Below are 23,069 nucleotides of genomic sequence, written 5' to 3'. Positions count from 1 at the left end.
AAGACGTTTAGTCTTCAAAACATCTGTCCATCTTCTACAGGGTTTCCAAAGCTTAAGCAGACCTTAATCAGAAGCAATATGCTCTGTGAAACCACATGAAAATCCACCATCGAGAGTGTCATTGTAGTTCTCTCTTTGTTCAAACCATTCTGCGGTAGAGGAGTCCCGTAAGGGAGATCATGTGAAGGGTTCTGGTCTCAGGTCCACATGCTCACGGTTCAAGTTACATGTGGGCACCACTGTGCCTGCATAGTTCCTCTTCTGACTGATGTTGGGCTGTGAGTGTACTAGCTGCTTATTATTTGCTCATATTATTTGTTTTGTGGTATCAGTAGAGAAGGCCAGAAGGAGAACTTCCGGACAAGAAAGTGGGTTTTAAAAATATTCTGAGAGTTCCTGAAAGGAAGCCCGATAAGAAAGCTTATGGGTTTAATGGAATAGAACAGAGGCTTCTTAAGACCATGTAAATCTGCAAGTAGCATAGGCATTATTTTAAAAGTAGAAATTGTATGTTATTAAGATCTTACCAATTCAGATTTGAATGATCTTTGCAGTTGTAAATGAAAGCCATTACTAGTACATTCTCTTAGATTGCTCACTGAAAATTAAACTGTGAAAGCTTGCTATTTTCACTGTTTTAAGAATAAGTTTGCTTTCATGAAAATTTTGCATTTAGATAAGAGAATTGTCAAACTGAAGTAAAGTAGTACCTTTCAATTGGTAATGTTACTGGCTTTTAAGATTAGGAGCTCTGATTTTTATCTACCAAGGTATGGTTTGAATAATGTAGTTTGACATGTCTGGATATTTGAGCTTGGTCTCCCAAATTTCTCCGTCTCTTTAATCTATAAGATTTCTCTACTTGCTGTATTTTATTTAGGATTGCAATTTATTGTAGCAAGTAAAATGCTGTGCAAATCTTTTGAGTGAAAGACAATTTTTCAATTAAAATACAACAGGTCAGTAAGTCATAATTTTTTGTTTCTTGTCCTGACAGTTGTCTGTTTGGCAATAATGTATGTCGGAAATGTATATTTACAAGTAATCTGATCTCATTTTGTTGTTTTTTTATGTGGCTGACACTGAATAGTATTGGCTTATTCTTATGTCTCACAGAGACAGATACTAGGGGTGGCACCCTCTAACTTTAGTGCTGCTGTAACAGCTGATATAGCTGGGGATTTGGTTTATGAGCAGTGAGAACAGTGAGCAGTAAGAACTGTGAGCAGTTCTTTTTCGAGAGTAAAAAAAAAAAAGAGAAAATTATTTACATTCATTTTGTGATTCTTTGTTCCTATGGAAATGGAAGACAACTTTTTTTCTATGAGTTGAATTTCAACTTTTCATATCTCTTGAGAATGAATTTCAGGCACTATGGGAGAACAAAAGAGAGTACTTCTGAGTAGGAAGAGTGCTTTCAGCCCAGATACAGAAAACATGACACCCCCCCACTGGTCTGGCTTGCTAGAGGGGTTACTAGTCTGTCATCTCTAGCACAGTTATCTCAGTACTTATGAATGACATAAGAAGCCTCAGATTCGGGCCTGTGAGCTGCAGATAACTTTTCTTGAGATCAAGCAGAGAAAAGAATGTCTATTTTGGCTTTAAACATTGGATTGTAAATATAGGGCTGTTGTTCTTGCCATTGACAAGTACTTCTTTGTACCTCTTTCTCTGCACTTTCCAAATTCTATCATCATCCATTAGCTCTAGACAACCTAACAGGAGATTTTTTTTTTATTTGCAGCAACGTTGAATGCTTGCCTTCTCTTTATGGCTGCTGCTGCTGTTAAAATATTCATATCCTTGATTTTAAATAAATAAGGTCTCTATGTTTCTCTAAATCAATGTGGTTAAAAAACCCTTTCTCCCAGGGAATTTTGGATGAATGCCAATTTATCCTTACAATAAAAAGGCACTTTCCTGTATGCTCTGGCTGAAATACAAGGATGATTCTGACAGCAATTCTAGGGTAAATTAGAAGTAATTCAGATGAAGTCAATTGGTATTGGTGTAAACAAGATTAAAATCAGCCTTTGCATATATGAAACAAGCATGTATCTTGTCATGAGTCACAGTGCTATACTATGAATGTGTTGCAATGAATTTTTCAAACTAAATATTTGAATGTTTGCAAACATTACCCTGGAAGATGTCTTAAAACAGGATATGGAATATTTAAAAGGATGTATCATGCATCAGTGGGCAATAAATAAAAAGGACTCTTTGTTGATGCAGCAATTGTTTACTTGAGTCGTTAGACAAATAGAATAGCTTGTGACAAAAGAGAAAAACATATCCCGTGTGAATTCTCTTATTCAGGAGGGAGGGATATCCCCTCTTTCAAAAACATCCCTCTTATTGTTGTGATTAATCATAGCCTGCATTACAGGAACCCCATCCTTCAATGGTTCTTTGCTTCAGGGAGGTGTCTAATGTGTCTCTCTGAAGATAAATTATTTTGCACGTTTTACTGTCTTTCCTTCTTGCCTTCCTCATTTAGCAGTCCAGAAGAGGCCTAAGTACTTATAGGGCATCCATTGCAATGGTATTAGAGAGCCATGTAAACCCACTGCATTGCCCAGTAAGGTATGGAAATTCTATTATCCTCATTTTATAGATGAGCAGTAAAGACATAGAGGAACTAAATGACATAGCTAAGGTCACACAGATTGTCTTTGATTTAGTAGATATTTGGAAAAATCTGTCTTCTGTTGCTTTGTCTGTAGAAGCTAAGGATGCCACATATACACCTGATCTAGGCACTTTGTGTAATTTAGTAGTCAGCAGGGAGAAGTAGACACTTTCAGGGCAAAATTCATCTCATTGTAAAGTAAAACCTAAAAGAGTTCAGATGAATCACATTGTAAAAGGGCCTGTTTAAAGAATCTAGATGATTAGAAAGAAAGGTATTCTTCAAATACCTTTGGCAGTATTTCATCAGATCATTCCTACTTCTAGTACCTTCTTTTACTAGATTAGATTTTTTGAAAGCATTCATACTGAAAAATCCCACCTTCTTGCTAACAGTTTATATCATTAATTCTGCATATTTTCTCTGTAAGGAATTATAAATCCTTTTATCTATCTTGTATTAGAAACAGAACATTGTGACTATAGTGTCTTAATACTTTATTACAGTGCAAACTTCTGTTGTACGTCAGCTGCCTTGACTGTAGTTAGACAATAAGAAATGAAATATAAGACTATAAACTTCCACTAATATGCACAATAAAAATAAGTCTGCTGTTTTTCTTGTGGAATTTTTGCTAATATAAGAATCTAAATATTGGGAAGGGGTCCAGTAGTCTGTTATGATAGACAGGATGTCATCAGATTTATTCCCATGACAACACTGTCTCTTAGGTTACAAAATCATGTGATGTCTCTGTTTGTTTCCCAATGATCTTCACTTTTTTCTCTGGTTTTATTCTCCTAAATAAAGAAAGCTAAAATCTCCTAGCCTTCTCTGACAAGAAATACTCCTTTTTTTCTTTTCTTCCTGTAGTTCTTTTGATATCTTGGTCTTCATTAAAGTACTTTCCAGTATTATGTAGAAGTACATTGCATCAACCCTTCGCCTATATTTATATTAAGGTCATTACTAAAAATATAATTCAGGATTAGTTCTGATATTGAATTGTGTGGCACCTCTCTCCATCTCCGTACTTTTCCTTTCAGCACCATCTATTCACTCATTGAATTAACCTACAGGTTCTATTAGCCTATTTTCTTGCTAAACTAAAATAATTTACTATGTGGCACATGCTTTACTGAAGCCCAGAGAGATGAGATTTACTCAATTTTCTTTGCTTCTAAAATATGAAGTAGGTTACCATGATAATCTCACATTATCTACCGTTCTTAAAATATATGTGGCAGATCTTCCTGTTTATCAGTTGTCATGGTGTTATATTTTCCTTTTTAATTCTGTTTAATTCCTTCAGATCAATTCTTATAGATTTGTGTCATCTTGTGCTCACTTTTCTCCTCTCTAATTTTGGCTGTACATTTATGACATCCCAGTCAGGTAGCACACATCTCATACTTCACTTATTTATAAAATGGGTTGGTGTTGATTTTGGATTTTTCCTCTGATTAATTGTACCCATTTTTCTGTAGTAAATGCCTCCCCAGTAAACAGCAGGTACCAGACAAAAGTACACAAAGTATGGACAGGGAACCTTAGGTGATACACAACAGAATTAGCATAAATTTAAGCAATATTTCTAGTTGGTGCTGTGACTGCTGCAGGCTGTGCTGAGGTGGGCATTTGTGCAACCAAGTGCTGCAGTCATCAGCCTTGTCAACAAGGAGATCTTACTACCTCCACTTTTAGCTGTAAAATAGTAGGACCCTGAAGGTTTACTTAGAAAACTAATATAGACCCACTGTCAATGCATAACCATTAGAACAAAGAATGTTTTTAATGTTACTGCCTTCCAGGAAAGGGATGTGCGAGACAGCAGTGGACAAATTACCAAGGTGTTTATGTCATTCCCATGTTCTTTGACAACACCAGTATAGAAACTGACAGAGCATAAAGTTCCTTTGAAAGTCAGACTACTGATAAGCTGCAAAGTTATTACCAGAGACTGTGAAATAGATTAATTAACAAAGAAAAAAAAAATGCAGTGCTTAGTAAAAAGTTTCCTATTCAAAATTTCTGCCAGGTGTTTTCTGCTTTCAGTGCTATTTTTCTCCCCACAGCAGGGAATAAAATTTTCCATTATAAACAGGAATGCTGCTAGCACTTCATGCCTGAATGGGGGACCAAACACAAATTACAATGTAATCAATCTTTTCAAACTTTTTTGAAGGGTTTGTCATCTCACCTTGCACTCAGAAAGGCCATTAGCATTAGTGGAAGTTTCAATCATTTCTTTTTCAGTTTTGCTGGCCCAGCCCACTGTCCTACCACTACAGCTTTGGTCCCTTAATTACTGCTGTGGTGAGAGACATGCAATACTGTAAATGTGAATGATGTCCCTACTACTTCTATGAAATTCCATTCTATTTTTTTGTGTCACAATGCAAAAAAAAAAAAAACCAACAAAACTTTCTCTAGAGAAATTGTCCTGAAACTCTTCAGCATGTACTTTGAGACTATCTAAAAGTCTTGCAAGTGCAGGGGCTCTGTTCTGTCCAGGTGGGATCCACTCACAAGTAACCAAGCTTGGGAAAAAAAAATTACTTCAATGGGCTTAATTTTGCAAGTGAAAAAATGAGTGGTTTGTTGCAGCAGTTAGTATAATCTAAAGAGCTGTTCAAATTCACTTCTGTATATTTGGTTTGGTGAATTATTATATTTTATTGACTAGGCCAGTTGACAGGTTTGACAGGATGTCTGTTAATCCAAAAGAGAAATTAGAAAATACATGTATCTATGGTTGCCATGTAGGTATATACATTGTAGACATCTAAAATTTGAATCTGAATCTCAGTCCTATACTTTTCTTCCCTGTAGCACTTCATCAACTTGAGCTTTTAAGCTGTAAATATACAAGAAATCTTCTCTGTGCATAATCACCTTAGATCACAGAACTGCAGAATCATCAAGGTTGGAAGAGACCTTCAAGATCATCTAGTCCAACCATCAACCCAGCATCACCATAATCACCCCTACGCCATATCCCCAAATGTCGCATCCAGACACCTCTCGAATACTTCCAGATGACTGTCTCTAGAGTTGAATCCTAGGCTGGAATGAATCCTACCTTACTTAGGACTCTGTGTTTAAGTAACCATAAGTTTTATACCTAAATAAGTTACAAAAAGAAGCCACATCACTCATTTTAAGTGAAATCTGGTAACTAAAGTCAGTGATATAAATGTGTAAGAGAAGGATTTATCATCCAGGCAGCTGAGAAGATGGTGGGAGGAAATATTTTTTTGAGAAAATAAAACAGGAATACTGATGAGAACCAAGTTGAAAACATGTCAAAAAAAGAGAGTAAGCAGAACTGTGTCCTGAACTTGTAAAGGAGGAATTGATGTGGTATGTAGGGAAGCTAAATACTAAAGGAGGTCACAAGGGAATTGGTTTGTTTCCTTTAGTGCATGCCTTCCTAAATCAGGCTTACCTGTAAAATTCCTTTGGTGTTCTATAGAGACCAAAGACCAAGTTTTACACTCAATGAAGATGGTAGGAAAACTCCAACTTATTTCAAAGAAGAAGGGATATGTAACCAATGAACGTGTGGAGAAATAGCTGCCTGCTTCTGTTATCCCACCAAATAAATTGGCCTGAAATGCATCCATTTTTCTATCAGTAAAGTATTCTGGCATCTCAGGTCATTGCGCTTTTAAGCATTTGGCATTGTTTTTAACTTACTTGCTGTCTCTGAAGTTGACATTAATAAATTAACTCACTTGATATAGGAGTAATAATCTTCTTAAAAGTAACTGTTAATTCCCTCATGACTACAGTTTTATAATAGTTCCTTTTCTAAAGCTAAATTGTTGGCACAAGGCCATGCATTACTTGATAGTGTTTGCAGGGAAAGACAGGGTGTCCTAACCAAATGTCAGTGATCCTTTTCGGTATTCTTTGTCTCAAATCAGTCACTGAACTCAAGCGCAGGACAAAGTCATTAACGGAACAATAATTCTTAGGTGTTTTGACAAGACATTCTATAAATGATAATTAACACCTGGACCTCCGTTCCTGTCAGGGAGGTGAATGGAAATGCTAAGTGAGCTGAATCCAACAACTGGAATTCTTCATCTACTGTTCATATTTTGGTAAATTATCTTTTTTTTTTTTTTTTTTTAAATACAAGAAGAGGAATATATTATTTCTCTCAGGTTGTTTATCTGCTTCATAAGTTTTCAGTTCTACAACAAGTTCAGTAAACACAAATCTGTTTCTACTGTCCATTATTTTCAGAAGCTTGAAACTGATGAGCCTATAACATGCCTTGTTGAGTCCAAAATTACATTAGCATGTATTTTTTATTATTTTTTCTTTATTATTACCATATGGAAAATAAAAACAGTTTACCTTCAGGTCTCAAACTGGAACCCAGAAAAAAAGAGGTCCATTGTACTGCCAAGTATTCACAACTGTGATGTCATAGGAATTGTCAGATTCGTATGTGCCTGGGCAAGGAATAGAAGCTTCTAGACACATTTTGTAACAATAAAATTAATTCTAAGAGCATAAGCAAGTCTTAAATTTTGTCTTTTACTATTATTAAACCGATGGTTTAAGAAAAGCAAAACAACAGTTTTGCTTGGCATAATCCTTCCCAAAAATTGTTTTACGCATTAACGAAATTTCCCAACCTTCCAATGATTTTTTTTACTATTTGAGAAACCAGACTGTGTACAGTCATAGAGCAGAATGTAAAGAGCCTGTTGCATGTGTAAATCTTCATGATTTGTGCTCATAGCAACAATTCTTCTTTGAGCATCTCAATTAATCTATTTAAATCTAATTAAAAATAAAAGATATCTGATAATACTTTGGAAGGCTTGGTTTGCTGAGATTTTTCATTAAATAGAAAAAAGACATAAGAAAGTTTTCAGCCTCCATTAAATGTCAACTCACTATTCATGTTAAATGTTATTTGATTTCCTCTTTATAATCACAAAGATATTTTTTTGCAGTCTTCCAGGTAAGATTTGAAAGCCTGGAAGCTAAAGCTCTTGCCAAGCATTAGAATAGGATTTTGTGGCTAACCAAAATTATTTGGTGCATACAGACGTTTCTTCTGTATTAATTTTCAGTACATTGAATGTAATGACTATGTACAGCACAGATTAACTTTCAAGCATGGTTTAATAAAATGTGTTTTGACTCAGGGACATTTGTTTAATGGGAGTTTTACTGTAAACTATATAAGCTCATTAAGAGACTTATGGATATCTCTTCTGAAAAATTATGTAAATGAACATAGTTTTTAAAGAAAAAGAAGAAACTGTACCATTTGTGTAGCTCAGATATAATGAATGAGAGCACTTTCTAGTATTCTCTGTGTAATATGTCTGCAGTTCTGACAACTCAACTGGCACTGAACTAAATTTTACAAAATTAACTAAATGAGATGTCATTATACAAGCAGAATTAGGAAATGGTTCTTTTGTCTCTGGATTAGTTTAAGGACATCTCTGACATCTGTGTCCTGTGATATTTATCAAGGATTCATTTTTTTGTAGAAAGGAAGACAAAATCAATATAATCAAGCTTACTAGGTACCTAATTTAAGCACTTTCTTCTGTCACTGACTTCAGTTATTCAGTCGTGCAGCTTGAATTAGGAGAATGAGTACCCAGAATTAGGTCCGAATTCAGCTAAGAGAAATATACTTCAAAAGGTCTTCTCAAGTCAGTTAAACTGCTTATTTACATAACAGCACATATATATAAGGCATCTGATACAAATTTGCAACAAATTCAGTTTAACCTAAATTTGATTTTGGTCTTGCACTGAAGGAAAATAGAAAAACACAGAATTGACAAGAAACACACATTAGTAATAGAGATTCATTAAAAAGATGCATTTCAACTTAAATTTAATGTTTGTACAGATAGCTGTAATTAACCTAATTACAGAATTAATTTCATAATTTTATACACAAATAATCTTAATTATCTTTCCTAATTAACATTGTGTTTTTAACACCATAGTATATATATCTGCATTTTCATATTACTCTTAGATAAACTGCTGTTGATATTGTCTTTCCCCCCCCATTTATTCCTTGAAGGAGGCAATTTCTTTTTCCTCTTTTTTTTTTTTTAATTCAAAAGTAATGAAAAAAATGTTTAGTTTGACACTTTCTGTTCTACAGACATTAATCTAGTGCTAAGGAAAAAATTACTTAGGAAATAAGACAATGTTTACAAATATTAACTAAGTGATAGAGTTTGAAATGAAGCTACACTAACCATTTTTGGTGGCAGCCTTATGTTATAAATTTGCTAATGGTCCCAAAGTTTGTGTCTTGGAACCACATTTTCCCAGATTAAAGCCCAGACTTATTACTTCTGGAGAGAAACAAACTGACAACCCCAGTCAGGAGTGCCTCATAAAACTGAGATTTGTTTGATTTGAGGAAAAAGTAAAACTTACAGTAATGAAAAGATATACTGAAATCTGGGACCAAATTCCTGGAAGTCTGGAAAGGTAGTGGGACAGTGAAGTTGTACACCTATAGTAAAATAACCTTTTCCATAAAAACTTTTTTTTAATGGAGAACGCTACTATTTGTGATTAAAGAGGATAACTCCAGGTGTGATATTGTCCTGGTTTTCTTTTTACATATTTCTGTGGTGGATAATAAAAGCAGTAAGATTATGTTTTGGAGACTGTAGTTCTCTAGTCTTTTTCATCAACTTCTGTTGGATACTTAGCCTGATGCTATTTCTAAACCTTGTTTGAAGGAAGAGTTTTACGCAACTTTAAATCATGTGGGGTCCTTTTCAAGAAAAAGTTACATATCATTAGAATACAATATCCCTTGTAAAAAAAAATTGCAATAGAATAAGGAAAGCCTTGTTCTTAAGCTATCAAGCATATATTAAACTAATGGTTAAATATTATTAATAATGGTATTTCAAGATTACCTGAAAATTGGCAATATTTGGGGATTACAAAAGAACTGGAAGTATTTGGGGAGATTACTGAATGACCCATCAAAGAAGATTAAGAGAAACTAACAATACTGCTAAATTTTAATAGATGGTTTTCATTAACCCCATGTATCCCGGAGAGGAAATACAATAAGTAAAACCATATGCATCTGTTTGAATATAATCTTTTTCCCTATTTTAAAAATAAAATAAATTTATGGTGCAGTAAATAAGTAACTTACACAGTCTTAAATCTGGCCCATAAATATAACAATTTTCCCTTTTTCTCAGTTCTATGTTTTCCAGACTTTTAATTGTATGATCCGTCCTACTTTCAAGACTTAAGCATACCTAAACAATTGCAGTCTTCTCTGTCTTATAATTTGTAGCTTTTCAGGGTGTTCCACCTATTTCAGAGTGTGAAGGACTAGAATAATTTTGAAGTATTAATTTTCTGAAAGAAAACTTGCCTATAGCAGGCTCCCTCTAGTAATTCTCTTCCAGGCTTCCCAGAGTCACCTTTCCTGAGTATACATGAGATGCACTTCCATTTGGGTATTGGATAGTTGTCTGCTGTTATTTTCACTGGCTGCTGGAGCCATTTTGCTTATAGTGGAAAAACTCAGTTCAAGAGATCAGAGTGAATTAGTCTATCTTCTGCTATGGCAGCAAAGATTTAGACTCATCGCATCCATTTTAAATACATAGAGCTGGATCTAATTGCCATACATGGATTCCCTATTTATCAATGCACAGAAACTCACACCTCCAGAAAGTGAGTTAGGTTTTCAGAGAGCTAACAGTGCAAATGCTTCTCTCCATTGATAACAAAAGGAGGTTAGGATGACTCCATACCCAACTTGACCAAAGCAATTAAGTTACTCATTCTGTAAGTGATTATATTCAATTCAGTGTTCACCACTCTATTATTTCCATTCTGTTCTTAAATGACAAAAAAAAGAATTAGATGGATAAATATAATATATATATAATATGTATAAAAGTAAAAATAAATGTGTAATATATATACAAATAAAACATATCATATATATATAATTGTATAGATAGCACAGTTCATCTTATATGTATACATTGATGAATTGTGCTTTTTTTCAGTAATTGCTTAATAAAGCCAATATCCTTAGTTCGATAATATCATAAGGTATTTATCACATGCACTTGTGGCGTAAGATTTATCACAAGTATTTATCACAAGTCAGAAGATCAGGCTTTTGCTGTAAGATGGAAAATGATCAGGAAAACCAACTCCTTCATTTAGAGTTCTTTTGAAAATCATAAAAATCAAGTGAAATTCAACTTGAATGTTTTGGGTTTTTTTCTGCTGTACATGAGTTAATGGTCAGGCATATAACAGCTGCATAAAAATTTTACAACACTGTGCGGTGTAGAAATAAATATTGTTCAGCTCAGTTTCACAGCATCCTGCCAGCTTTCCTCATTTTGAATATCTTTTTCACATTGAATGCTACCTTTTCTCAAACACAGTTTGTAGAAATTACTAACCAAGATTTGATTTTATGATAAACAACTGACTGAGTCTTCCAAATTGAGATGCAAGTTGTTTTTGACTGACAGCAGGTTTGTGTTTGGGGCATATTAATGATCAGAAAATGTGACCATGTCAAAAGTGGTGCTGTCTCAGCATGTTGCCTGTAAATCAATTCAACAAAATATTTTGATCAAATATCATAAATATTTAGGTGTGAGAGAAAAATATAGTAAATGATTGTGACCATGGGATGCTTTATGAATATTTTATTATCACCATCCATCATCACCTTTTGGGAACAAAGACTTTTTTTTAGGCAGCAAAGTGAAGAGCTCTATAATGAAAAAAGATTAATGCTGAAAATAATATTATTCTAAATATTTGAACATTGGTTTTGCTTTGGTCTCATTGAGTGATCCAATCAAATTTAGAAGATTCATTTAAATACTCTGAGGAGTTTTTATATGTTAGATTGTCCTGCTAAAATTAAATGTATGGCAGGAAAAAAATGCCAATTTTGAGGAAATAAGATTAGATGAGATAGCATTCTTCATGGGAGTATTTTGAGTGGACATGAAGATGGATGAGTTCCCTGCCATGCTGAAGATGGGTGCAAATTTATCAAGATATGCTGTCTGCTCTTTGTGTGCCATAAAGTCTGTCTAAATAACAATATCCTCTCAGGGAGAGAATCTGCTGTTCTGACTGCCCATGTATTGTTGAATTTGGACTATCTCCATTTGCAAATGTTGACTTTTCATTTGTGCCCAGAGAATGAAATCTGTATGAGAGATGTGTAAAGCATTTAATCTTTATTTATTTGTTAACAAGTGGGGTTTTTGGCAAATCCTGTTTGCATTTCTTTTCTCCTGCTCTTCCTGCAAGGTGACTGTCTGCATCCACAACGTGACACTTCAGCTAAGAATACAAATTACAGCCTTTTTGTGGGGGTTTGTTTGTTTGTTTGTTTGTTTTAATGACAGAATGCATTAAGTCAGAATAACAATCCCAGATATTATTTTGTATCTTCTGTATTTCTAAAGGATACACTACAATTGGCTATTTTTTTCATATACATATATGACATATATATATTTGTCATGAAAGTTTATACAAAATACAGTTTTGTATTCATACTTACTGCTATGTAGATTTTTAAAACCAGAAAGAACCATTAGATTATCTAGCGAACCTACTTTTTTAACTCCAAAGTATAAAGTTTCAGCCAGTTAAATTATAAAAACAAAAATAAGGAGTGACATAAAGATCTGAACAGAGGCAATATGCAATCCATGATAACAAAATTGGATTTTTAGAACCAGTGAAAAGCACTGAATCATTCAGGTTTGAGCTGTTCAGTGGGAGCTCAGTACCACTCCAGATCGTGGTGCTTTGTAAAAACCTCCTATGGCATCTTCCTACACCTGTGTTGCAAGGACCATGCTCTTGTGATTTCAGTGTTGCAACTTGCCTTCAGAATGGTCAAAAGCTTAATGTATGTCAATATGTCTATCTATTCAGAAAGACTAGAAAGCACTAAGTAAACTTGACCCCTAGTATCTCACAAGCTCAGCAGACACGTGAGTTGTAATCAGTTGAGATTATGAGATGGGATGGGCTGCTTGCTATCTTCTGTGGACAACTGAAGGCTAGAAGTTGGTTAAATCTCTGTGACTTCTCAAGCAACAAAGAGAAACTGCAACTAGGACTTAAAAACATATTTCTTACTCTGAGATGTTGTTAAGAGTTGAGTCCCAAATAAATTCAGTATTACATAATTTCTGTCATACAAATCCCATAACTAAACCTGAAATGTAATAACATAGAGCTGAACTAATTTCAAGAGTGTGTTGAGATGGCAGAGGCAGAAATGTTATAGTGGCCTGCCTATAGACTGACCTTTCCTTTTCCAAACAAACTATTTTGGAAGACTTCATGGGATTATTAGCAACTCTTGTAACCCAACTAAACTCTGCTGAAATTCCTTGTATGCTCTAAGTGTATTTGCTTAGGCATAGCAAGAGGCAAACTTAATCTTGTGGTACCTACTTTGCATCTGGCTGGACAATAGATAAAGCATCTGCAGATACAGGCCACAAAATTCCTTCAAGATATGTGTAGGTAAGCAGGTCTAGGAAATCAAAGACTTTATTTTCAAAAGCATTATAAAATCAATTCCCTTTCTTGGAAAGTCTCTTGCCTTGGAAAATGCAGGGAACTAAAATTTTATTTAGACTGTCAGTGCTTCAAAGAGTAGACTTTATAGAACATGTCTATTTCCTGACCATGCACCCATGGAAACGCACAGTGGTTTTCATACATGTATGTCAATGAAGAAAAAGTGATTGGAAATAGGCACAGAAAGTTAAGTCAGATAAAAATAACATATTGACAGCAGAGCCATTACTGATTAAATATATATCTTGTAAATCATAATGGTATTGAATTTCTAGGAATGATATCAGAAAAAAAAAAGAAATAAAATATAACAAACTAAGTAACATGTCCTTTCATTGTATCTTTGTAACGAAGCAGCTACAGGTGAAAGGAATTCGAGACAAGAAATAGAGAATAGTTTCTTATCTTTTTCTTTCCTTTCTTAACTCTGAAGAAATATAGTCATGAAGCAACTGCAGTCATCAGAAGACTGTGCAGAAACAGAATTTCCAGTACTTGAATAATGTTGCCTTCAAAATTTAGCTAGCCATGTATTCAAAGAAGTTCTGCATAGTTTTTGAAATTACAGTTTGGATCTTAGACACCTACATATCCGTGGAACCCATCTGAATCATTTCAGTACTTCACAGAATTGTGTAGAAAACCTTATTCTGCCAGGTTTTCCAGATCTTTTCAGAAAATACTTTTATTCCTTCTTTTCTGTGTTCTGGGCTGTCCCACACACCCTTACCTCCCTTGCTTCCTATCACTTCTTATTGTACTAATTAAGGATTCTGGCAGCTTATCTCTGCTAAGTAATGCAGATATAAGCTAACCCTACAGTATTATTTATTTCAGCTGTGATGAAAGGGAAGTTTGGGCCAAGATAGGGAACAGAAAGTAGCAGGGGTTTCTTGATCTGTACCTGAGTACAGAGGATGGAGCTCCAGGAAGGAGAGAGGGAAGCAGCAGGTGACAAGGTGTTAGTGATAAGTCTACCAAAACTGGCAGTTGCAGTGGTATGAATCCAGGGACCTAGGAACAAAGTGATTTGAGGAGAGAATGTGAATTTATCAGCACTGACTGTGCCAGGTGCAATGACTAAGTCATTAAAAATATATATTTTAGTAGTCACTGAATCTTGCTACTAATTAATAATACCAAGGAAACACATCTAGCACAGCATGTCTGTGGCTTCGTAGTGTTGCATTATTTGTTTTAACAGACTAGAAATAAAGAATAGTCTTTCTTATTTATTTGGCTGATATTTCAGAGCAAAAAAATGTCAAAAGAATCTTTTTCATTATAAACTGGTTTTGAATTTTTATATTTAATATATAGAGTAGTGGGAAAACCTCTATGAAATGGAATAATGTCATTTCAGTTCCAATATATGTATAGAAGGCTGTAAAAACACATGGTCTCAGAAAAGGTAATTTACTAAAGTAGCCCACGAAAGCTTAAAAAACATCCTGTATTTGAGGTTAAATAGAACTGAAATGTTGCTGCTATTTGTTTTTCTTGTAGAATGCAATATGTAAAGTTAAATAAATATAATAGTCTGAAACACAACTGTGGCCATGTTCAAATCCATTATACTTAATATTAGAGCCCTCAGGAAAAGAGTACTTATTCATTTTCTTTGAAACCAAAAAATCTCACTGAGTGGAACTTATGTTATGGCCCTGAATCTTTCAGTATTGAAGAATGAATTTTCTGGCTTTAAGCAAGAGAGTTTTAAAGAAGCAGGTTGAAAAGCAGCTGGTCATCACACCAGAAGCTAGTTGCTAATTGCAGCAGTAAGTTAATCAATGAAATAGCTGTTTAGCTTCTGGGTATAATAAAAAGAGATAAAAGACCACACAGAAACTCCAGCATTAGGGTATGACCAGTTCTTGAAGCATACATTTTCCTTCTTACACCTGTCTGCTTTTGAGTAGGCAAGTCATGCATCTGCTTGACAGCTATTAGCAGAATAAAATAACAAGCATTTTGGGGTAAGATCTGATATAAATATTTACAAAGACAATTTAAGAGAGTGTTTGTTATGCACTTTTGTGTTTGCATTCAAAACATTTAACTCCAGAGACAGATGGCTTGTACAGTTTTATCTGCACTTGTGTCATTATATATTCAAGCAGCCAAGACTGATAACCAGCCTCACAGATTATGGATTGTTCAGAGAACAAATACTTTGAAAAAAAAAACCCACATATCAATAAAGTACTTCAGTATGGAAAAGCTTGATACAGAATTTTTTGTGAAGAGAAAGGAAACAAATTAATGCAATTATAAAATTAAAACAGCAGGAACAGGTTTTTAAGTGGCGTCACTGTACGTGGTAATGAAACAACTTTAGAAAATTGGGTGAAAACTATTGTTCAGCAGTGGTGGAGGAGAAAGATAATTACCATTAAAGCAACATTATGTTTTCTCAATACATAGCAGCCAACTCCTCAGTTCAAGCTATCCCCAGAAGATCTCTCTCCCATCATATTGCTCATGATCATTTCACTTTACAGTACTAAATAGCAACCAGAATAATAAAGATTCTTAGAAAAGAATAAACTTTCTATGATTGAGAACGTAATAAAACAAAATAGAATTTGAAAAACCCTAATGGTTCAAAGACTTTTTTTTTTTCTAGGTGAGATCCCTTTCTTATCTTTTTGTCTTTTTCCTGAGACTCACAGTAGGACATTTGTAGAATCCCCTAAATCATGATCATCACCATTATTAGCAATAACATTTAATGAAAAATTATACTTGTATCTAAGGGCCTTAACTGGAAACAGTTGTGACAGGCGCCACACATATTATGAATGAAGCTGCCTTTTTCCTGAATCAGTAAGCATGATCATTCCTTGTAGTAGCTCAACAGTAAAATAGATTATTCTATCAATCTGCATTTCTAAAAAAAAAATTACTTTGTGAATGTCTTTTTCTCTTGTGATGACTCAAACCGAAGATGATTAAAATAATAATTGTTACTTATATATTAGATGAAGTCTTGCAAGGCATTTTGTAAATTTAAAACTCACGATATTTTAGTAAGGCACGTAAATATCCCCTCTGTTTTAAAGATTTGTAAGCATGAGACAGAGTACTGGAAAAATATACATACTCATTTGAGTAGAGTCTGAACCTTTTCTCAATTCTCTACATATATTTTGTTCATAGATTTATATGTAGGCATGTGTAGAGGTGTGTGCAGACTTATACCTCACAGCTATTTGAACAGTTATACAGCTAAAAGAAGTGTCCTGCACTGGGAAAACAAGTGTCCCCTGGGATTCTCAGTCCTCCCCTAAAAGGAGAGGTACTTACTCTGTCTACAACTGTCACTTGGTGTGACTAACATCGATACAAAAATTGTAATTTGCCTGCAACAAAGCAGTGGTATTTTTTAAACTCAAAAAACCCAAAGAGCAGTTCCTGAACAGGCGATCATCTCAGCATTGTTACTTCATTCCTGTCTGGTGCTCCCAGTAGTAACAGGTATCTAAATATTCTAGTGCTCTTCAGAAAGTCTATCAGCTTAAAGATGGCTAAAGCAAAGGATGTTTAAAATTCATTCTGAGTTTAACAGCATTAACTGCCTAGCACTGTTACTGAAGAAAGCAAAACACACCAAGTAAATCTTCCAAAGAGTTTGACATGTATCTTATAGGGCCCCATGCATATTTATTCCTAAGTAAAACCAGCTTATTGCTCATTTAAATTTTAAATGGAAATTATATTCTTATCACTTGAAATTTATTTAACCAAACAGAAAAAGTAACTTATCCCCTTCAGAACTATCGTACTGAAGGCTCTTCTGTTAACCTTTTATTCCACTGTAGATTGGAAGCACAGAGTGCATGCACTGTATTTCTTGAAATGTGTCATTCTGTGGCGAAAGGTTTTCTTTGTGTTTTGGAAGTTTTCATCCCTGCCAAACCTTTCCTCTTTGGTCAGCAAAATAGTAGTGTACTTTGAGAGTAGGCAGCTTGAAAATAGTTCTGACACTTCTCACGTTTTTCCTCTGAAATGGGATAAAACTAATCAAAATTTAACTTCTGTTGTCAGGCAGAAAAGAAAATCAGCTTTTAACCTATATATTAATGTTTGGAAATGTTAACAATGTACAGTGAGTACTTTCTTTACTTATTATTGTTTTGTTTTGCTTTGTTTTCTCACTAAGTACCTGCTTCAGTTTAGTTAGAATTTCATACTAGAGGATTCAAATAAGAGTTTTATAGAAAAAAGAATGTGTCTCTTCCAGGGTATTATGTCAGGTCTCATTTTAGAATTGTAGTTCGTGGTTCTCACTGAAATCTCTGCTGGGCTCCTACTTTACAGTTGTTGTGTTTCCTAATGGTTCTGATTTAATTATTTCATCTTGTATTGCTCTACATGGAAAGTAGCGTTGATTCTATACATTTTTCATATTCTAGTTTTCAGCAATAGGATACTTTCTAATATGGGGAATGTGGTAGCAACTTTTATTGTAGCTTATTATTTTCTGTCACATCAACAGAGTACTGTATATTCTCCAGATATTCAAAAAGAAAAGCTGCACAGAGATAAGATGAGCTAATTACATTGTAACATGTGGAAATATACCTGGTGATATTTCTTATATCTGTGTTTAAAAGCAATGAGAAATGAATAGGAGTTTCCATAAAATTAATTGAGTTAATGTCAGTGTTCAGAACATGATATGTTACTAAGGGTAATTTATTGTATATGCATGGAGTACAAGCGAATAAAATATTCTTTGGCATTTTAACATAGAAATCTTTGTTAGTGTGTCTTCACTTATCATTTTGAATCTCAATTATATTATTATAAAGATACACTTTTTTTTTCTGATACACCACTGACATATTTCTTCTGATTAGTAACTTTGCTATTCATGACTACTTCCTAATGTTCTTTCTCAAAAATCAATCTATAATTTCCTTCCTGTCACTGGGCTGTTTAATCAAGGAAATATGTCTCCTTAACTCTTCAAATGTCTGCAGTACTATCCAGTTGATTTACTCTGAAGTTAAGAAAAGACATCTCATAATTCTTTGTCAAAATTACAACACAGTTAGCAAAGAATCATGACAAAATGTATCTCAGATATTGAGAAATATCTAATGAAGACATACAGAGTGATTTCTCTGCTTTTTTCCTGGCTTCCTCTTCCTCATACATCCAGTCCGATCAGATGAGCAAAGTAAGCCATCTAAAAATGCAGTAAGGCTGAGAGGAATTTAGTGTTACTGAAGGCACGGGTGACCTGCTTGATTGAAAGAGGCCTGCAGTAGTCCCTGTGTGTCCTCCGGAGTGTGTGAAAGATGATGTGGATATTTAATATGCCTGGTACTTCAGCAAACTTAATTTCTGTCTTCTGTGGTCTTATATTACTATCTTTCAAAGAATTATGAGAACAGTTCTTTATCAAGTGCAAGATTTACATAAGCTTTTTTTTTTCATTTACTCCTTTACTTTTGTCGTTGTAAACCAGCTATCTGAGATGTGTTTAATGTCCTTCTATGCAATGTTTTGAAGTGTTTCAAGGTTTCCTATTAAATCCAGCAATGTTTAACATATCTCTTCCTTGTTGGGAGTGGACATCAGAGTGTGTATCCACAGGACAGAAATCTAGAACTATGAACCAACCTGTGTTTGTAAAACAGTAGACATTAGAATAATCCTGTGTACAGTGCATTCCTCTGGGCAAACCTGTTTTTGGATAGTATAAATGTTTCTCAGTTTGCAGTAGGCTGTTAGTTCACCAGGGTTCTGCAGCTGTAAAGTGAGCTGAAAGCAGATGAGAATACATCCAAACTGTAGGCTTTTATAAGCAACATTAATTCTTACTCAGAATCTTCAAGGGTATGTTCACTTCCTTTGACATTTTCACTTAATTATCTTCATTTTCTTAGTATGACTGAAAAAAGACTTAAGTTTATTCATAGTAGGATCTAAGACCAATAACTTAGGGATAACAGAACTTTATTTCCACTTCTGGAAACTAGGTATGTAGCATATACACCTTATACCCTACAAAGCAACTACTTTCTAACAGAATGAAAATTTATATGGGATTTACCAGCACAATATTTTGTTGCAGAATCATTGTTAATTTTCTCATGAGTTCTATGTATAAGTTTAATGACAAATATCACAATCTAATATTATGTCTTTTTTTTTTCCTTTCTTCCTCTTTCTTCTTTCTCTTTGTTTTTCATTTACAGATGGGCCTCTTGGGCCACGAGGATTAGCTGAAGCTACAGAGATGTGTACTCAAGAATGCCTGGTTTTGGGTCACTCAGACAACTGTTGGATGCCTCCTAGCTTGGGCCCATACCAACAGCCAAAGTCTCCTCTCTCCACCTTTGCACCTCAGAAAGAATGGGTTAAGAAGGACAAACTAGTTAATGGACATACATTGACCAGGACCTGGAAAGAAGATAGCAACAGAAATCAGTTCAGTGACCGAAAGCAGTATGGTTCCAGTGAGGGCCATTTCAACACTGGCAACCACATGACTGACATTCCTCTGGCCAACTTGAAGTCTTATAAACAGGCCTCAGGAGCTGTGGAGAGTCCAAAGGAACACCAGCTATAAGAAATGATTACTTTGGACCCATGACTTTAGCCTACTTAGACTTGCTAATACTATGTGTGTGTCAGAGCTTTATGTACTGGATAGACCTCTAGAACTATGCTTCACCTAGCAGAGATATGCATATCTTTATGTTAGCGTCGTGGAAGGTATGATGTCCTGCAACATGAAAGAGTGTTTCTACTAGTTGTGTGGTTTTGTTAAATAGACATGATTAAAATCTGCAGAGATCTCTCCAGTTTGCAAATATTCTTTTTTTGTTTTTTTTGGTTTTGACCCTGGACTGCTGCTATGAATAACAGAAGATGCATTTGGAGAGTGAGAGAGCATGAAAGTTCAGTGAATTGCAAAGATTGAAAAGCATATCCAGTTAGAAAATTGTACTTTTGTTGTCATTGATCTATGCTGGGACCTTTATACTTGAGATCATATTGCAAACAATTGAAGCTAAACATTAAACCTATTGTGCTATTAACAATGTTAGTGGACACTTATAAGTCAATCAGCGTTCAAATACTTGTAAATAGAAACAATTATTACTTACAACTTTTGTGTACTTATAATGTTCACTTGAAAAGATACTGTAGCATATTTCTGTGTTTCACAGTTGCTTTTTAATTTCTTTCATTGGCTTCCTATTGTTTTGCTTTTATTTTCAGTGATGGTGTTTCTGTGTTAGTAGTCTGTCTGACACACAATGTTCCAAGGAACTCAAACCACTTGTGTTAAAAGTGATGGGGTGGGAAGAAAGGTTGGTTGCAGAAAGGGAAAAAGAAAAATTTCTTTCTATGTAGTAGCAAATCATGCCAGCATTCAGGTAGAATTTCTTCTTTTATTTTTATTTTATTTTATTTTATATTAAGAAGTGAAAGAACTTGTGTAAGGGCTTAAAAACTTAGCAGTTTTTTGTTTCATTTCCATTATGTTTCATAAAACAGGGAAATTGCAAAACAAAAGAATATTTCAATGTGTGGTGGCAGGTGAGGGGGAAAGCTATTCATTTGGGATCCTAGATCAAATTAGCTGTAGTCTGTCATTTAATGAGTGGTAGCTGATGTTGATCCCAGCTGAAATACATGGAGGAAATTCTACAGGAGCAAAATACAGTAATAATGTTTTTCCAATTGGGCAGGTGTGTGTCTATACCTAAGACAGTATGTATTGCTGAAACAGCAGCATTTGTGTTGATCTTCATCTGCGTTAAGGTTGTAGTAACACAAGTGTTTTTAGACCATAGCCACAGAATATTTAATGTGTTGTGCCTTCATGATGTAACAGAGCATTCTCCTGGTAGGCTAGTTGGGGGAAACTAAAGGGTTAAATCTCTAATTATTGCTGTTTAACTGTTTGTTATCATAGTTGGTCAATGCCTGGCAGGTACCAGTATCACATCACCTCAGTCAAACTAGTAGAGTGACTCCTAATGTTAGTGAGATCTAAGTTGCACGCAAAGCAAATCCAAATCCAAACATTTTTAGATGGTTTTTTTTAAGGCATGAAAGATGATTTACACAAATAAATAGCATGCAAAACAAAAAAAGTCCATACAGAAAAAAATCAAAAGTTATTTATGCCACAGTGAAACATCAGTCTTAAAGTAACAAATTTAGCTAATCTGAAGGTGATTTTATTCTTACTGAAAACACAAGCTTTTCTTTTCTTTCTTTATTCTTTTGTATATAGCAGTTCACTTTTTTCCCCTCCACAGTATAAAAGGCTTAAAATGGGCTAGGGGTGCATTGCTTATGGCACTACTTATGTCAGTTTGTGAGGGGTGTTTGATGACTTTGACAGAATAAATATCTAACCAGTTATCCTTGTTACTGCTTTGCCAGTTCAACATTATTTAGTTATTCAGCTTTTGCAATAAATGTTCTGAATTCCTGATTGTGTTGTGTTAGTTCTTGGGCAGATGCCTTAGGGACTTTATTCCCATTAATTTCTCTTCCTTTCTGTTATTGTTGGTTGGTTTGTTTCTTTGCTTTGTTCTGAATTTCCAGTTATTTTTCTAAGCATGTCATGGTCCATTTGGTTCATATAGATATGTATAAGACTGGAATATGCAACAAATGATAAATCCTGAGGGCCGTATTCTGTCATTCCTATGCAAGTAGGAACTTATTCAAAATGAGGTATTTGAATCGGATAAAGTGTTACTTAGCACAAAAGTGACAGGATCTAGCCCAGATTTGTCAGACATATGTAGGCACATGTAATAAGCATCCTTGCATGAGTCTTTGTACAAGTATGGGGGTAGCATATAGGAAAGTCAGCACACCTTAGTCCTTTTTTTGAGAGTAGAATAAAGTCATATCAAAATACAGTAAATTCTTTCCCGTAAGGAAAATTTTTGTGGTTATATAACCATTTTTGTTGCAGCACAGTTAAAAAAAAAAAAAAGAGAAAAAGAAAAAAACCTGAACAACCTTGAAAAAGATGTATCAACAGAAGTAAGCTATTTTTGAACATGCTGAGTTTTAAAGATGAGATGCACTGAGTTCTGTATTAAAACCAGAAATACAACAAGTATTTGAACACCCAAATAGCACCAACTAGTTTAAATTAAGAGTGTCTTTTTAAACAGATTGTATTTGAAAACATTTCTATCACAGACAGAAAGTAAAAGATGTGACTTGCTACAGAAAGTGAACCATATTCAGTTCCAACCTTCAGTACTTTGTGCTATTATCAGCCTGTGCAGGAGGAGCTAAAAAAACCATGGTTTTAAATTGTTAGCAGGTGGAAATTATCTCATTTTCTTAAGTTCTGTATAATTTTAGAATCTTAAAAGCTTACTCAGCTTTGAAATAGTTATTAAAAAAAAAGACCGGAGAAAAAGCAAGGAGAAAGAGGGAGAGAGAGAAAAAGAGAGAGGGAAGGAGGGAGGGAGGGAGAGAGGAAGGGAAAGAAAGAAGGAAAGAAGGAAGGAAGGAAGGAAATATATATATCTTCAGCACTGAGAACTGTATCTTAATCCCATTTAAGATGAATTAATGCTTTCCAGATGTTTCTATAGAATCTGGGTTTGGCCCTAAACATATATTTAGTAAGTGCCCATTCATTCACGACCATTTGGTTTGCTTAATCGGTAGTACTAGCATGGCTGTCAAAAATTCAGAAATAAAGAGAAAAAAAAGAAGAAAAAAAAAGAAATTCTGTCATATCTCAGATGAGGTGCTTTAAAAAAAAAAATTCCACTGCACAGAATGAGATGGCAGCTGAGTA

At 34.5% G+C, this 23,069-nt stretch overlaps 1 protein-coding gene across 3 annotated transcripts in view; it reads left to right on the top strand.

The window, feature by feature from the left end:
- Positions 1-22,251, top strand: part of PCDH9 (protocadherin 9) — a 681,911-nt gene extending 659,660 nt beyond the window's left edge. For all 3 annotated transcript variants that reach the window (XM_017815362.1, XM_017815361.1, XM_017815359.1), the window contains one exon: positions 19,474-22,251. In XM_017815362.1, coding sequence (XP_017670851.1) covers positions 19,474-19,847 — 374 coding nt within the window. In that variant the 3' untranslated portion in view covers positions 19,848-22,251. The remainder of the gene's footprint in view (positions 1-19,473) is intronic.
- The last annotated feature ends 818 nt before the right edge of the window (positions 22,252-23,069 follow it).

This window comes from Lepidothrix coronata, unplaced genomic scaffold, assembly GCF_001604755.1.
Source record: "Lepidothrix coronata isolate B3197 unplaced genomic scaffold, Lepidothrix_coronata-1.0 Scaffold50, whole genome shotgun sequence".
In the NCBI taxonomy this organism is placed as follows: domain Eukaryota; kingdom Metazoa; phylum Chordata; class Aves; order Passeriformes; family Pipridae; genus Lepidothrix; species Lepidothrix coronata.
Note: the sequence above shows the minus strand (reverse complement) of the source record. Positions and strands in the feature narration are given on the sequence as shown.